At 34.5% G+C, this 18,703-nt stretch overlaps 1 protein-coding gene across 2 annotated transcripts; it reads left to right on the forward strand.

Annotated features, from left to right (window-relative positions):
- The first annotated feature begins 454 nt into the window (after positions 1-454).
- Cd1b3 (CD1b3 molecule) lies at positions 455-4,721 on the forward strand. Of its 2 annotated transcripts, NM_001172851.1 has the most exon segments (6): positions 533-593; positions 885-1,151; positions 1,653-1,931; positions 2,121-2,399; positions 2,589-2,679; positions 4,224-4,245. In NM_001172851.1, coding segments are annotated over 6 exon segments (999 nt in total).
- Positions 4,722-18,703: the final 13,982 nt, after the last annotated feature.

Below are 18,703 nucleotides of genomic sequence, written 5' to 3' on the forward strand. Positions count from 1 at the left end.
ATGATCACATCCATACACATGCACAGAGGCATCACTAAATGTGAGGTTTCAGAAACCAGATAAGGAAAACAAAATAAGAAAGTGGAGGGTGGATATTGGGAAGGAATAGTGAGAGTGTACAAGGCAATGGAGCGAGAGAGAGCAAGGTTGAGTTGGGTAAATAAACAAAAAGAATTCATGTAGGAGGAAAGTTGAACAACTGTGAACTATTATATATTTATTTTAATGATATAAATAAAGGTTGACGGCTGTGGGAGAAGTGATCTTTTAGAATCACACTGCAGCATTTCTGAGGTAACTTAAAAGAAGTCATAGAGGTAAAGGGAAATATGAAAGTTAGGCCAGAGGACACAAGAAGGGTGAAATAGAAGTCCCAGGGGTGAAGGTTCACATTTCTTCTCTGGTACAGAATTTGTATGGGGAAGAGACTGTCAGTTGCAAGAGAGGAAGTGACTAGAGAGTACCAAGAAAGAGTTGCTGAACTCAGAGATTAAAAGCAAGCTGTGGAATTAGAAGTTCTTTCTTCAGTGAAATGCTGCTGCTGGAACTGGTATTTTTTGCAGTTCTCTTCCCAGTTGGTGACACTCAGGATGGTAAGGGGAACTCTGGGTGCCCCCTGCAGTAGTGTGGGGTATCTAGAAAAGACAGGCTACATTAACACAGGTGTACTTGGGGGTAACACTCTGACCTTTCCTGTCTCCAGGTCTCTTCCACCATTCTGGATATTGGGGCTGGAGCCTGAGGCTCTGAGGCTTTTAAATCATTCAGGCCTTCTAGGGTCTACAGACTCCAGTGTTTGTTTCTTGCATCATTTTAATAACATGCTTTCTCTTTCTCCTTTGCTTCTCTTCCTCTTCACCAATTTATCTTTCTTTTCTCCACAGCCTTCCAAGAACCAATCTCTTTCCATATCACTCAAATCACATCTTTTGTCAACAGTTCTTGGGTGAAATATCAACTCTCAGGCTGGTTGGGAGATTTGCAGATTCATGGCATGGACAGTGATTCAGGCACTGCCATATTCCTGAAGCCCTGGTCTAAGGGCAACTTCAGCAATGAAGAAATGTCTGAAGTGGTGGAGCTATTTCGGGTCTATATCGTTGCATTCATTCGAGAAACAAAAGCCCACGTGAATGCCTTGCAGATGGAATGTGAGTCCAGACCTTATGCCTGGGGACTTTCTTAATGATTTGTCATGATTAAGATTACTTACTATCTTTTTGATCCTTCTGACCTCCTCTCATCTTTGCTGAAGTGTTTGCACATGGCTGTCTAGAGTAGTCTCTCTGGTTTGCTGCCTCTGCACTCATTTCTGATTGATGAAGAATTCTACCTTGAGGTCTGTTTGTCTGCTATAAATTCACCCCTTACTTTCCAATCAATGGGACCCTCCTTTTCCCTTTGGAAAGCTGTACTTGTGTCTCGCTCACACGTTCCTTATCCTGCACCTCTCCTATGTCATTGAACCACTGTATATTTTTCTATAGTTTCTCCATCCTGACTTGAATGACCCTATGCATACTTTTCTTTTTATAACTGTAAGTCCTGTAATTATTTAGTGTTATGAACCACACATTCCTAATTTTATCTTTACTCACATTTAAATTCCAGGGCCTTTCTACATCTTGTTCTTCTGTTTTCCTTGTACACAGACCCTTTTGAGATCCAGGGCATTGCAGGCTGTGAGCTGCATTCTGGAGGTGCCATTGTAAGCTTTTTGCAAGGAGCCTTTGGAGGACTGGACTTTGTGAGTTTCAAGAATTCTTCTTGTGTTCCTGCCCCAGAAGGTGGCAGCAGGGCACAGACAGTGTGCAAACTACTTGCTCCATATCATGATATCTTCTACACTGTGGAGAAGCTGCTGTATGAAACCTGTCCTCAATATCTCTTGGGTGTCCTTCAAGCAGGAAAGGCAGATCTACACAGGCAAGGTTAGTTCTGTTTACATTTTCTGTCACTTTCTTCAAGCTCAAGGGTAGAAAGGTGTGTAAGTGGGGTTCTCAATAACTTATTTCATTCCTAGAGAATGAAAGTCTCACTATCCAGATTGTAGGTGTTTGGATTAACATGATTTGTGTTAGAATACTAATTTAATACTTTCCTGCTTTTTCTTGACATAGTAAAACCCAAGGCATGGCTGTCCAGTGGTTCCACTCATGAGCCTGGCCATCTGCAGCTGGTGTGTCATGTCTCTGGATTCTACCCAAAGCCTGTGTGGGTGATGTGGATGCGGGGTGAGCAGGAGCTGCCTGAAACTCAGAGAGGGGACATCCTGCCCAATGCTGATGACACATGGTATCTCCGAGTGACCCTGGATGTGGTGACTGAGGAAGCCACTGGTCTGTCTTGCCGAGTGAAACACAGCAGTCTAGGAGGACAGGACATTGTCCTCTATTGGGGTGAGAAAGAAATGGGGCTAGAAAGGAAATGGGGAGCCAGAATGGTGAAGGGAATGGGGGCAGAGAAGGGAAAACAGAGGAAATGGAGGGAAGGGGTTAGAGAAAATTTACTATTTACCTAGACAGAGCAAGACCTGGAATAATGTGGGATTTAAAGTAATATTCTCTGTTCTCTCTTCCAATTGTCAGGACATTCCAATCCCATTGGCTGGGTCATTTTGGCAATAGTTTCCTGTTTGATCTTCTTCCTGTGTTTTGCATTATGGTATTTTAGACGCTTGTGAGTTTTTATTATTTATATATCTTTTCCATCCACCCTCTTAACCTTCGCACTTTTCAACAGTTTATAGCAGATTGCCCTACACATTTTCTCTATTTTTAACTGTAATTTATAAAATGTGGTGCACTACACATAACCTAAAAGTTACTGTATTTGCCATTTTTATTCTGTTAAATATACTCATGTAGTTTGCTATTATTATCTTTATTCATCACCAGATATCCTTTGATCTTTCAAAATTGAAACTATCTTCATATTGAACAGTTCTTCATTTCTGGCTTATACAGGCCATGGCAGTAACTGTTTCACTTTTACCCCTGTAAATTTGACTGTGTTATATGTGTCAAGTGAAATCCTTGATATTGTCTTGTTTTGACTGAACTATTTCACTTAGCATAACATCTTTAAAATTTGCTTATGTTCCTGCTTGCATCAAAATTTCCTTCCTTAAAAATATAAGTGGTAAATAAAAATTGTTGTTCAACATTGTTGAACATTGTTGTTCAATTGAGAAATGCAAATTAAAAGAACACTGAGGTTTCATCTAGCCCCAGAAAGAATGGCTATCATCAAGAAATCAACTAATAAAAGCTGGTGGGGCTTTAAAGCAAATGCAAACCTTTTTCAGTTCTGGTAGGAGTACACAGTGGTACAACCAGTATGGAAATCAGTGTGGAGAGTCCTTAAAAAGCTAGGATTAGATGTCTCATTCAAGCTCATTATTTCCCTTCTGGGTACTTTTCCAGAAGAATGAAAAGCATCATACGAGAGAAATATATGTGCAAAATTTGTAATAGCCAAATGTTGGAAACAACCCAAATGTCTATTAACCAAGGAATAGACAAAGATATTGTGGGATTTTATGCAATGGGGTATTTCTCAGCTACAAAGAAGGATAAACTTGAGTATTTTACAGGTAAATGGATGCAACTTGAGGCCATACTCTTAAGTGAATAAATGAGATGCACATGTGTAAACATCATTTTATCTCCCTAATATAAGAAAGTGGAAGTGTAAACTAGATACCAAGTCTACAATAGATATTATGAAATAGAAAGAAATTGCTCCAAAAGGAAGAACAGCTGGGATGGGGAAAAGAGAAAAGAAGAAAGGGAAAAGAAAAAATAAAAATAGACACACTCTCACAAACACACTCATGATTGTTAAGATAGTCATATTTTTTAATTTCTTTTATTTCACTGGAGAGCAGTTTGTTGTTGTATTGTTTGATCATTTTTTCATGCTTATATCTATTGGGTAATCTGAGCAAGTGTTTTGAAGTTAACAAATCACAGTATATTAACCATTGTGAATTTCCTACTACATTGTTATGAAATTCTGGATCATTGCTTTTATTGTTTTTTTTTTTTCTCTTTAAAATCAAAATTCCTTTCTTCTTTAAGTCAAGTAATGTTCCATTGCCTGCACACACTGTGCATCCACTCATCCATTTGTGAACACTTGAGCTACGCTGTGCATTGTGAGTAATGCTGTGCATGTGTCGATATCTTTTACCAAAAACTGTTTTGCTTGTGTTCTTACAGGCGATGTGAAGGCATCTTCTGAGACCTCATGATGTCATGTTTAGTGATTGGATTTCACAATGAGAAGCCCAGAAAGTTAGTTGTTAACACAGCAATCAATCTTGTTATATTTCATAAAATAACTACTACTTTTAATTAACAGTTTTCCTGTAGATTTTAAGATAAACTACAATATATATCAGTATAAAATGAAGAACTTATTTTGAAATGGTATCAAGAGTTCCACCCAAATGTCATAATTTATCAGATATATTCCCTGCAGTCCTTAAATGACAAGGTGTTTATCTTTTTTATTTTGTTGATTTTTATTTATTTTCAAGTGGCAAATTGAAATTACAGTACCATATGTTATTTATCTTGTTGAGAATGCATGTAGGTGGACTCAGTAGGTGAATATTTTCTTTAGGGCTATGGATTTGTGTTCTTTTATTTTTTGCCATGATCTCGTCAAGTATTGATGTTAAGGAAATTTTGCCTAATAAAATATGTTGAAAAATGTTCCCTCCATTTTGTCCCTGGAGTAGGCAGAAATGTACACTTTTGTTGTTGCAATGATTTGACAGAAGAGTTTTTAAATAAAGTTTTAACTTTTATAGACTATTTAAAAAAATAAGTGTACCTCTATTCACATAATCCATTTGGATATGCATTTTTTGTCAGCATAGTAATTTGTAGTTTTTGTACATTGTTCAAGTTATCCAAAAATCCAAAATCATAATCCAAAAAATAAATAAAAATCAACCAGTTTATTGCTAATAGCTGGTTCATGTTTTTATGATCTTGTCAATGTCTGTAAGACTTTTGGTGTGTAATTATTTAAACTGGTATTGAAAATTTGTTTTCCATCTCTTGTTCTTTTTTTTTGGGGGGGGGGATCAAACTCATGATCTCATGCTTACCAGACAGTCACTTATATCACTGATCTAAATCTCCAGACCTCATCTTTTATATTCTTCCTTTTTTTTTTTTTTTTCTTGATACTTGGGATCAATTCCAGGCTGTTCATGTGAGGCAAGGACTCTATCTCTGCACTACACTACCAGCCTACTCTTATTCTTTGTCTCACTGTGATGAGAGTTTTATCAATTCCTAAAGTTTTCAAAGAACTAACTTTTGACCATGTTGGGCCTGTCATATTATATTATTATTATTTTCTCTCTGTTCCTTAGACATTACTTTTATATTTCTTTCACCACTTTCTCTTTTCACTTTTTTTGTCTTCTTTCTTTTTGTTATTTTGAGATAATATCTTGCTACTCCAGACTGGCCTTGAATTTGCTTTGAAGCCCAGGCTGGCCTCAAATTCAAAGCTGTGTGCTTGCATCAGCCTCCCTATTGCTGGGATAAGAGACAAGGGCCACAATGCTGACTAATATTTCTGATTTGTTAATGTAGATTCTTCAGTACCTTATTTTAGCTGTTATTTTCCTGTCAGGGGTTTTAAGATTTAAAAAAGTTCATTAAACATGGTTTTAGTGCATATCTAAAATTTTGGTTTGTTGCATTACCTTTGTTCATGTATTTTCTAGTTTCCACTTTTTAGCATGTTAGGTATCTAGAATTTCCATTTCACAATTTCCATACATGAATGTTTCACACTCACTTAAAAGGAGTATATTTCTCTTTGAAAAATTCTGAGTTTTAAATGTATCATGAAGTCATGTTGTTTAAATCTTATACTTAGTGATTTCTTTGTATTCACAGAGGTATATTAAAAACTGTCAAAACTGAGCTCTGTAAGCTGTCTCATTTTTTGCGACATCTTTTATTTTCTGACTTGATATATCCTATTCCATACAGAAATGTTTAGAGATATTACATCTTCCTCATGCTACATACTCTCCTTTATTTATAATGATGTTTCCTTTCTTTTACATTGACTGCTGAAAATCAAAGTAGCCATCCCAGGTTCCTTGGGGTAAGGGTATTCACAGTGTACTTTTTCCCATGTTATATGTTACTTATGAATACGTCGCATGTAATAGCTTACTTATGAGTTATACAAATTTCTACTCAATTTAATAAACTTCATATTTTAGTTATTTAATGAATTTTCTTTCATAGAATTAATGATGTGTTAGTGTTTTTTTTTTTTGAAGAGAACATCAAATGAGACAAAACAAGACAGTCAATCAAAACAAAAGGATCAGCATAGTACATGACTTAAAAAAAATTATAAGGAGATCAATAATGGCTACCATAGTGCCTCTTATTATCTTCAAAAGGATTACCCATATCATCTGGCATTATAAAATTGAAAAAAATAGTACAGAACAAAACAAATAAAAACAAAACTTTGGAGACATTATAGGACTTCAAATAAAGATAATAGTCCAACCAGAATGAGTATCATAGTGTATCTTATTGTCCTCAAAGTAGTTGCCTATACCCTCAGACTTAATACTATCAAACTAAACAGAATAGAACACAATCAGTCAAAATAAAATAGTGATAGCAATCCAGGGCTTCAAATCAAGTTAATAGGAAATCAAAAATGGTTACTATAATATATCCTGCTATCTTTGGAATAACTATCCATGCCATCAAAAAAAATTTTTTTGTCTTTTTCCTTTTTATCGGTACCAGGGATCGAACTCATGCCATCAAATTTAATGCAAATAGACAAACTGAAATGGAATAAAACCAAACTAAACAGAACAATGAAAGCAATATGTGTTTCAAATTATAATAATAGATGAATAATGGCTACTGCCTTCCCTTTTTATACAGTTCCTCCTCTTGCGCTTTCATGGGATTCACTATAGATTTTGGATACCAGTAACAGTTTTAGTTTTTTAATTTTAAAGAGGATAAAACAAAATACAGCAGTACAAAGCAAAAAGGACTAGAACAATGCAAGCAACACAGCACTTGACAACAAGATAACTGGACATCAACGGTAGCTACCAGTATGTCTATTTTCTTTGAAATAGTTGAGCATACCTTTATACACAATAATATCAAACATAGCAAAATAGTATAAAACCATTCAAAAGAATGAAAGCATTACAGAATTTCAAAACAAAATAACATGAAATGAATAATGGCTACTACGATATTTCATTTTCCTCAAAAAATTTGTGTACACTGTCACACATAATAAAATCAAATGCAATACAGGAGGATAGAACCAATCAAAACAGAAGAACAAAAGCATGATACAACTTGAAAACAAGATGAGAGTAAATCAGCGATGGCTACCATAATGTCTTGTATTCTTCAAAATAGCTGTTCATACCATCACATAATAAAATCAAACAAAACAGAATAAAACCAATCAAACCAATGAATGAAAGCATTATATGACTTCAAAGCAATATAAGAAACCATAATGACCCTAATATACCCCATTACATTAAAAATACCTGTCCCTACATCTGACAGTAAAAATCTAACAAAACAAGACAGAACAATGCCAAACCTAACAAAACTGTGTAAAGAATGCAAGAGTTCAAGATAATACAAGAATATGACATTGAACTGTTTTAGCCAGGTACATGATCTCTAATTTTGTCTGTTTACTTACAAGACCCTTCAGATTATTCTACTTTATAGTTGTGTAGTTTTCCACTGCATGAAAATACAGTATCATTCTTATCCATTTTGCAGTTGATGGGAAAGTTACTCTTGCTTTTTTTTTTTTTTTTTTTTTTTTTTGGTCTCCTCTCACGTGAAACAATTGTTTTTTCTCCTTTGATTTTCAGTCTATGAATTTTCCTTCCAGTTAAATGTGTTTCATTTGTACAATACATCGATGGATCTTGTTTCTTGATCCACTCTCCCTGGGATTCTTTTTATTGCTGACCTGAGGCTGTCTACATTAATGGTTACATTCAGCATACATTGGTTTGTCTCTGCCCTGCTATCTTCCTGTAGTAGGCCCTTCATTTCCCCCCTTCATTAAATTGCCTGTCATGTTTGGCAGTTCTTCTCTGCTACTGTTCCTGGAGCCATGGTCATCTTCATCTCTCTACAATATTGTTTAGCAATCCTGTAGGGTTGGTTTCATAGCGATGAATTCCTTCCATTGTTCTTTTATCATGGAAGTATCTTATTATTCCACCAAATTTGAAAGACAGTTTTTCAGGGTAGATCAACCTGGGTTGGAAACTGTTTTCTTTCTGGGTTTGAAACACTTCACTCCAAACTCTTCTCGGCTTGATGGTTTGTGTTGATAGTTCTGCTGCTGTGATTCTGATTGGTTTTCTTTTATAGGTGATCTATCTCTTTATTCTAGCATCTTTTAATATTCTGTTATTCTGCTGAATTTCTGAGATCTTGATTATTATATGCCTGGGTGTAGATTTACTTTGGTTATGGTTAGTTGGATTCTTATATGCCACACATATCTGCTTGCCAGATCCATTTTACATGTTTGGATACTTCTATTATTCCTGTCAATATCCTTCTAGTTTCTTTTGTGTTAACCCCTGGTTTTTCATTGATACCTGCCAATCTTAAATTATGCTTCTTTGCATCATCTTGCAGCCATTTGGTTATTATTTCCTGATTCTGATTATTTTTAAGAGATCTTTCCTTTCACAGTCACTAGCTGCAATCCCAACTTCAGGATTTGAAACTGTATCTTCAGTCTCTTTCAAGTGATTTTGCCAGTTTTGATTGAATTTTTAATTGAAGTCACTGAGGTTTTCTAAAGCAATTATTTTAATTAACTGATAATCAGTTGCAAAAAAGGAAGTAAGTATAACGCCATCACAATCTAATCACCTCCCAGTAGCCTCATCTAAAAGTGCATGGGACTTTGAGAGGCCATCTAGTGTTACACTATACTACTTACCCGAAATTGGTTATTCAGCATTTCTAAATTTCTCCAGAGGTTAAGAGGAACTGTTAATTTATAATACAATGCTTGTCTTACTTTGCTTATCACTGAGACAAAATACCTAACACTCAAAGTTAATCAAGGAAAACTGTATTTTTGCTCACAATTTGTAGAGGTTTCAGTCTGCCTTGGCTCCAAGGCAGGGTAGCATGGCAGAAGCGCAGCATAGAGGAAAAACAGTTCTTGGCAGGTAGAAGTCAGCAATACAGTGAAGTAACAAAATTGCAACAGCAACAGAAGATGGTAGCAGCCCTCTGCTTCTCCATCTCCCTTATATTTAATCCAGGTTACCTGCTCTTTGTGTGGCATTACCCACACTCAGGGTAGGCCTTTGCATTATACATACCCAGAACTTTTCCAAATCATGCAATGAACTAATTCAGTAATCACACTCCTTTAATTCCAGCCTCACAAGCTTAATCCTAGCATCACACATTAATCCCAGCCTCACACATAGATCCAACCTCTACTGAAGTCTCCATCTATGATTGCATGAAGCTTTTGGAGAATATCTAGACACATATGTAACAGTGCCTAATAAATTTCTTCCCTGAGAGGAAAGTTCTTTATTTTAACTTTTATCTTTCTTTCTGTATTGCTTTTGCGCTGATAAATGTCTTTTATCCCTCTTAGACCCATCCATTTTACAAAAGGATGTGACTCCATAACACTTTCCAGGTCCTTTTCTTTTCCTGATTCAGGGCTTTCTAATTCCTCACTGTCTCAACAGACCTTAGATTTCTTTAGATAGATGGCATTTTTCATAATTTTCTTTAGCAAATACACTCAGCAAGACTATTTTTTCAGATGGCATAATATACAATTGTAGACATACAATGCCAACATTATTTAAGTGAATTCAGTTATTCATTATACAAATTGTCAATGAAAAACTTAGTTTCTTGGTTTTTCTTTTTACAAATATTTTTGTTAGTACGTATTTATATTAGATAATATTTACATTCCTCATGGAGAGGGAATGCAAGTACTTAAAGTATCCTAATTCCTTTTTTCCACCCCCTTTCTCTGCTCTTTTTCCCCCTCTCTGCTCATCTCTTGGTTACCTTGCCTGTGTATTAGTAACCGATTTTATACATTTACTACATTTTAAAAATGTTAAATAAAATTAGTGGGACCAGAAGGCAAATGTTATGTGATATCACTTATAAGTGGTAACTGTAATGCTCTATTGGTATAAGTTGGAACTTAAAAGTGGATATAATGGAGACGGCAAATACTAAATATTCATAAGTCTATATACAACTTCATATTGGTGATTGAGGTCAAAATGAGGCTGAATATTTATTAAATCTTATAAATTTTCAAGAACCAAATACAGAGAGAACCCTAAATGTGTTAGTTTAAAGAAAAGTGACCCTGAATTCAATGACTAGTTGAAAAATTCCCAGATTCCTATGTGATGGAGAGTTACAGATATAGCAAAGATAGAAAACTGTTAAGCTATGTTTTGAAGCTGGAATTATCTCATAGAGAAATGTGGCAGAATACTGGATAATAAACAAAGCACACAAATAAAAACAAAGTATATGAAAGAACTAATATCCAACAGTTACTATCTAATTTCACTTCTGAATTCAAGTGAGTAAAATTCAGACATATTATGCAGGGTTTTAAACAAGAAGTGTAAGAGTAACTGAACAGTTGTGTGTGGTAGCATTCATAACTTCAGCACGGTGAGTTCCAGGCCATCCTGGGCTACAAAAGCAAGTTCAAGGCCAGCTTGCATTACACAGAGAGACCCTGTCTCAACAGAAAAAGAAACAAAATAATTGAGCTTTAGTAAAATGCAATGTTGATATGATGAGATTAGTGGAGAAAATAAATTATTTGATCATTTTCCCACATGGCTCATAAAGTCCTCAATGAAAATAATTTACAGTGATGAAATAATCACCTTAATTCTCTGAAAAAAATAGAAATTCTTACTACAGTTTACTGTAATCATAACCATATATATAACAAATATGCTTAATTGTAACAAAGTTAGAAGCTTTAATCTTAAAATTAGATTCAGACAAGAGTGTTATTTCCAGTGAGTGAATAAAATCAATGGGCATAAATATGGGAAAGCATGATTATAAAAGAAAATATGACTTGTTTATATGACAAACTGACAGTATAACTTTGACTTCAAAGAATTCAGTAGATAAAAAACAATCAACATAACAAATAACCATAAGAACACTACAGTATAGAATTTTTTGTTGAATCTTATTTAATGAAAATAAAATATTTTCAATAAAGAATATAACTAAAATTAATACATAGGCTGCATTAATTTTTTAACATTTGTTAATTTTGATGCAGGAATTGTTTCTTCATTTACAGTTTTACTTTCTCTTTTGTGATTTGAACTTCTCTCATTAAGTTTCTTATGTATTATTTGAGATGTACATGAATGAATTCACTTTGTTAATTCTACTTTTGAAGATTTGTCATTATTATGAAGAAATATAATACATTTTAGTATGTTTTTATATCCTGACAGAAATTTATTAGACCATTTAACTGCAAAATATGTTTAAAAATTTTTAACTCTCTAATAGTATTATTTCCTTCTTTTTATTGAGCAAAATAGCTGTACATATTTATGGATACAGTATCAGAATTTGATCCAAGAAAATAATGTATAATGATCAAATCAAGGCATTTAGCATTTCCATTCCCTTAAAGAATTACCATTACTTTGTTTCAGGAAACTTTAATATCTATTTTGTAGTTCTATGTAAAAACATCACAATAATCATAGTTTTCCTTACTTCTTAAATACAAGTTTCCTGAATATATTCGTTTCCTGAATATATTTGATAGGTGCTTTCAAGTTATTTTGCTAAGACTAATACCTGTGCATAACTAAAGGCACTTTGTACTGATTTCTTTTGCATATAGTCAAACATTCATCTTTATTTTCACATCTTCTATGTTACTGTAGAGAAATTGATGTCATAGTTGCTGATATCTCATAGTCACCGCTGTTGGTCTGTGTGTCCTAACTGTGTTTAGTAAGCCTTGCCCACTAATGCAGTAAAGATAATGTAGGTACATTATGTAGCTTTCACGGGTGTAGTCACACTGTGTATCTATTCTCTTTTAAATTAAAAAATCTTATTTTTTCTTCTTTTTAAAAAAATTTATTTTAAAGAGAAAAAACACAGAAAAGAAAAAACAAAATCCAAGAAATATACAAACAACAACTACAAGAACAACAAAAAATGTTTTCAAAACAAGATGAAAAGAATTTAACAATGGTTATAATATTGCATATTGTTATCTTCAAAAGAGTTGCTTAGATTACCAGATACACACATGCAAGTTGCTTTAATCAAATGAGTCTTTACTGGTCTTTTTCAAGAATAAATATAACTTGTAGTATAATCATCTTAGCTATTCTATGTATGTATAAACAAATTTATATCTTTTTCTTTTTCCTATTTTTTCCTTCTCCTATCCTAGTTATTTTTTTCCTTTGCATTTCTTATCCTTTCACAATATCTTTTGCAGATTTTGGACATAATTTCCTCTTTACATCTCTTATACTCGGGAGACAATGTGGTACTTACACTTGTGAGTCTGCCTTATTTCACTTAAGAGTGTTGTCTCCAATCTCATTGATGGTTATGGATTGAGAACCGGTGGTCAACTTAATGCCAGCTGGATTACATCAGCATGCATTGAGCAAAGATGCTCCACATGAGAAGGGTTGCCAGGATAAATAGGTGGAGAAGAAGGGAGGTGTTGAGGGTTGAGGCATTAAGGAGGCATTGTGGGTTCTCCACTCACTTCGAGCATTGCTTCCTGGCTGCAGAGGGGAAGAAGTGCTGATTGGTCTCCAGGATGAACTCATTATGCTGCTTCCTGGCAAGTATCCAACTGTGCTTTTCATCAGAGGAGCTCGGGGCCTCCGTGTCGCTGAGGACAGCTGGGGTGCCTCCATGATATCCCTGGTCTTTGTTGTGAGTGTGACTTCTCCACTCCAGTGTAGAACCCTCAACCCACTAGCACAGCTCCCTTCATCCTGCTGGCATAGACTTTCTCTGGCTTCCACTGCTGACCCTTGGGTCTTCCCCGCACGGATCGGTAAAAGAGACTGGCGTGAGTCCTTGTGGACTCTGGACCTCCAGTTGGACTCCTGCGAAGCATTGTCCTGAGCTTTAGATTTTTATCTGGATTCATGTGGGACATTGCCATAGTGTTTAGGCTCTTGACTAAATAATCAACTGTGTTTTTGGTGTTGCGGATAGAGTTCCTGCATTTTCCCATGTTAACTCCTGGTGACCATTATAAAAATATTATAAACTCCATGTCCTAATCCTAGTTGTTCTCTGTGTACAACCCCTGACTACAACATCCATTTATCTATAAAAGCTTCAATGAAATCCTTCTTTATACCCAAATTGTACTCCACTGTATAAAAATAACCATATATCTCTTATCCATCCCTCAGTTGATAGGCATTTGGCTTGTTTACAAAATTTAGCTATTACAAATTATGCTGCTATAAATATGGGTACACATATACCACTTTGGTATGATGTTTTAAATTCTTCTGGGAAAATACCCAGAAGTGGGATTGCTGAGTCAAGTTGAACCTCCAGACTGATTTTCACAGTAGTTGCACCAAGCTATACTCTCATCAACAGTGGAGAAGAATATTTTTCCCCACAACCCCTCCAGTTCTTATTATTGATGGATTTCTTGATTGTGGCTATCCTTTCTGGAATGAGATGGAGTATAAGCATTGTTTTCATTTGTATTTCTCTAATGACCAATGTTGATGTTGAACAATGTTTTTGTCTTTTTTTCTTCTTTCAAATTTGATTTCCTAGAGTTTATCCCCTGTGTCAAGCTAGCTTAGTGGTTACACAAGGACAGTCAGAACATGTGCTTCAACTCTTTGTACTAATGAGGCTTTGACCTTTGCTTCAGGATCTTTGAATACAGAATTCTATACTTGTTGGAGCACCACTGTATGGGAGCTTCTGTTTGACAACAGTCCCTTGAACAAATGTACATGCCATAAAACATTTTAATGCATGCAGTGGAGACTGATTCTCAACGTAAAACAGTAAACTGTGCATCTACATTGCATCCATCTCAAATTTGAGTCTTTTCACTCAAATGGTACAATATTATCTTTTACAGTCTAATTCTTTGATTGTTGGTGATTATGTCTGTATTATCTTCTCACCTCCATTCTTCTTTTGCATTGCTACAGCTTTTATTTTGGTCATTAAACTTTTCTGCTATCATTCTGTTTTCAGTATCAGTAAAATACCAGGTAAAGCTCATTTTCTTATTTAAAATAAATTTTATTTTCACATTTGAAATAAATTTCTTTTCCATATTTATGATCCTATTTTGGAAAGAGGAGAACAATTTTTTCAGTATTGCATGTACAGTTTTTCATAATCAGGAATTATCATTTCTCCTGTGTTGACTCTTTCTTTGGCCTCAAACTCTAACACATCTCTAACGTAGATATTTGTATATACTTTACATCAATTTTAATGCAAACCTTGGAATATTTTTGCCATTCATAGTAGTGTATACACTTCCAATATTCTTTAGTAAGTTTTTAAGATAAAATTTAGGATAAATATGTCAAATTAATCTAAACTGTATGATGTTTCCTGTCAAAGTGAGGACATGGTTAGACTGGCATTTCTACTTTCCAGAGATAGTGTTTGCTTCTGTGTGACTTTGTGGGTGTCCAAATTCAGAATGCAAGTTCATATTTTTAGCAATCACAAAAAAATGTAGGACAATTTTAAGGCAGATTTAAGACGATGAAGGAAAAGGATAATTAGATAATACTAGTCAAGCTATGAATTTTCTTTGTTTGTAAATTCTGCTATTATTTGAATATTTACAGTGTAGGTTCCATCTGAATTTTTATGTGGTTTATAATCTAATTACTTTGTTGACTAAGGTCTAATTATTTTAGTTTAGTTCACCTGATTTTTGGAGAGCAGAAGCTCTTAGGGTGCTGAGTTCATCATACAGATATTCAACCAACCCTTTTCCTTGAATGGACTAGGTGAAAACATTGTGTAGATTTCTGAGTGTGAGTTAATTCTGTGTGAAATGCTTATATGTTATGAACAAGACTCTTTGATCAGTTAAGCAGGTTGAACTCTCACCTGTGGAAGTCACTCTTCCACTGACATGAGCCTATCATGCTCTGTAACATGACACATTCATCCTGTTTACTTGGAAGGAGGGGCAACAATCTACAGAGAAAAGTAGTATTTTAAGATGTTTGGAAGAAAAAATTACAAAAGTCAAGTTTCCATCACGAGGACTAAGTCTGCAAGGAGCTAACTCTGTAAACACGAACTGGCTTAACTAGGGTTTTTCTAACTTCTTGCCTAAGGGGTTTAGTGAAATTATATTTCAGATGTTTCTCATGTTAATTGATTTCCCCATAACTGTAGTTTTTTATTCACAGAGATATTACAGCCCTGAATTTGAGTCGAACTAATTTCTATATTTCCATTTCCCATTATTGTTGCAAACTAATACTAGATTTGTTTCTGTCCCTAAATTGTACTGTTTCTTCTCAGCTCATATTTCACAGCCATAGAGAGCCTTTTGCTTGTGAGTTGAAGTAATACATAACATTTCAGTCATATTGTGTTCCAGTACTCCTTGCTTACTTTGAATATTGAATTTAATTATAATACTATATAACCTTTTAAGCTGTGAGACATCCTGAATTTCCTCTGTGTTAATCAAAATTGTGTCTTGTATCCATTTTCCTGGATTATATAACCTGGTATAGTGGGAAGTTTGAATATATATTTTTGATGAATGAACAATTCACATCAAACTGTGACTTGCCAGAAGAACTTCAAGTGATAGCAGTCTATGTCTAACACGGCACAGGTTTTTAAGTAGTGATGGGCTTTCAAGGTGCTGATGAACTGTTAGATGTGATTGGATCATTGATCTTTACTAAAAAACAAGGGGGAAAATGGTCACTATCTATTCTGTCTTTCCTTCAGGTTATTTATTATCTGTTTGTGAATGCTAAAACACACCTTGATCTTAGGAAGTAGGAAAAATACCCCATAGCTGTTTACCTGAGTCCTATCTATGTACTATAAGTGGCAAGCCTAGTTACCTATGAACTTCTGCCTTGGGTTTTTGTTGTTTTGCTTTGGTGATCCATGTACAGTCATTTAGGGATGAGTGACTGCTTTGCTCAGTGAATTTTCAGAAAGTGTTGGGTCCCTGAAAAAAAAAATAACAATGCATTCTATTTCTACTTCTGATGAAGTACTGTACTTAAGAAGTAGATACAGAATTGAGTGAAGCACAGTATATAATTCCTGAAAGAAATGGACATGGGCTATTTCTAACTATGCATTTTCCATTTTCACAAATTTGGCACTGATTGGGTGAGAAAATTCCTGAGGATATGTGATTTTTTTTGTTTGTTTGAAATAGGGTAGAACTAAACATAACAATACAGAACAAAGCAGATCAGAAGCAAAACAATGTAATTAGGGGCTGGGGATTTAGCTCAGTGGCATAAGCACCTGCCTTGCAAGCAAGTGGTCATGAGTTGGATTCCCAGTACTGATAAGAAAAAAAAAAAATGTAAGTTACAGATTTCAAAGCAAGACAACAGGAGATCTACATTGAACATTTTATTTCTTCTAAATAGTTGTCTATATCTTCACATACAATCAATTCATACAAAACAAAATAGTATAAAACTGACCAGAACAGAGTAATGAAGGCAATACAGGCCTTAAAAACTAGACAATAGGAAAATTAACAATGGCTGCCATAATGCCTCTTGTTCTTTCAAAATAGCTGTCCATGTTCATTTATGTTCAAATTAAACAAAACAAAAGAGGTGAAAACCACTCTGAACAAAGAATAGAAGCATTATTGGATTTCACAGCATGATGATACAGAATCAGCAATGGATAACACAATATGTGTTTTTCTTCAAAGTGACTGTTCATTTCATCACACATAATATAATTGATTCTCGTAAACTATATAAACCTCCAAATGTATACCTATCCTTTCTGCATTAAAGGGAAAAACAAAACCAAAGAGATTACTAGAAGAATAAGAAAGAAAAAGACAAATAAATAACAATAACAAAGAACTCAAATAATGACGATATAGGCTTTCAAAATATGGTGATAGGAACAGAACTAAGGTTGATGTTTTGTACAGTGATCTTCTAGAGTTTGTCAGGTCACCTGACACAAGCATCCAACATTGTTCCAATTCTATGAATATTAACTGGTTTGTTCTATGAACTTCTAGCATTTGTAGCACAATCACCTTAGCTATCCTAAATGCGTTTATATCAATTTAGACATTTATTCTTTCCCCCTCCTTTTTCTTTTTCCTCCTTTTCTCTGAGACAGAATCCCTTTGAGTGGATTCTTACACTTTCATTGTATTTACTGAGGATTTTGTATCTTATGTACTCTTACTATTTCTCACACTAGGGAGCCAATATGGTATTTACTTATGCTAATTTGATTTATTTTACTTATGAGTATGGTCTCAAGTTGCATCCACTTACTTATAAATATCTCAACATGATCACTTTTTACAGGTGAGTAGCATTCCATTGTATAAAAATACCACATCTTCATTTTTATCTATTCTTCAGGTGATAGACACTTTGTTGTTTTCAAAATCTGGATACTACAAATTGTGCTGCTACAAACATGAGTGCACATATATCACTGTGATATGATCTTTTTAATTCTTCTAGGAATATGCCCAGAAGTGTAATAGCTGGGTCAAATGGGACTTCCAATCCCAGCCTTTGAGGAATTTCCAGAATGAACTCCACAGTGGTTGCACCAGTCTACACTCCTACCAACAGTGCAGAACAGTTCCTTTTTCCTTACAGCCACTCCAGTGCTTGTTGTTGGTAGTTTTGTTTATCCTGGCTATTCTTTCTGTTATGAGATGGGTTCTCAGCATTTTTTTAAATTTGCATTTCTCTAATGAACAATGATACTGAACAATTTCCATATATTATTTACCATTTGTATTTCCCTATTTGAGAACTGTGTATTCATCTCAGATGCCCATTTATGTATTGATTTTTTTAATTTTGTGGGTCTGATTTTTTTTTTTACTTCTTAATATGTTTTAGACAGAATTCCTTTGTCTGAGGGAAATTTGACTAACATGTTTTCAAGATTTATTGATTTCCTTTTTACTCTATTGGAGATTTCTTTCACCAAGCAAAAACTTTTTAATGATATGTAATCCCAGTTATTGATTTTGGGAAATATTTCATATGCAGTTTGGGTTTTGTTCATTAATTTTCTACCTACTGATATGTCTTCAAGATTTCTACCTATTTTGTCTTCCAGTAGATTTAACTTTTTGTTTCTAATATTTAGATCTTTGATACATTTTTACTTTAGCTTAGTACATAGTGATAGATATGGGTGTAGTTTTAGTTTTTAGCATATGGAGAGCAAATTTTACCAGCACTACTTAATAAAGAGACTTTCTTTCTCCAGTGAATGTGTTTCATCTCTTTATCAAAGATAAAGTGTCTGAGACTGGTTGTGGTTGTATCTTCTAATCTATTTCATTGGCCTTCAGGTCTGTTTTTGTTCCT

The sequence above is a fragment of the Cavia porcellus genome, unplaced genomic scaffold (assembly GCF_034190915.1).
Source record: "Cavia porcellus strain 051 isolate PalLab524CR breed Dunkin Hartley unplaced genomic scaffold, mCavPor4.1 scaffold_7, whole genome shotgun sequence".
NCBI lineage: Eukaryota > Metazoa > Chordata > Mammalia > Rodentia > Caviidae > Cavia > Cavia porcellus.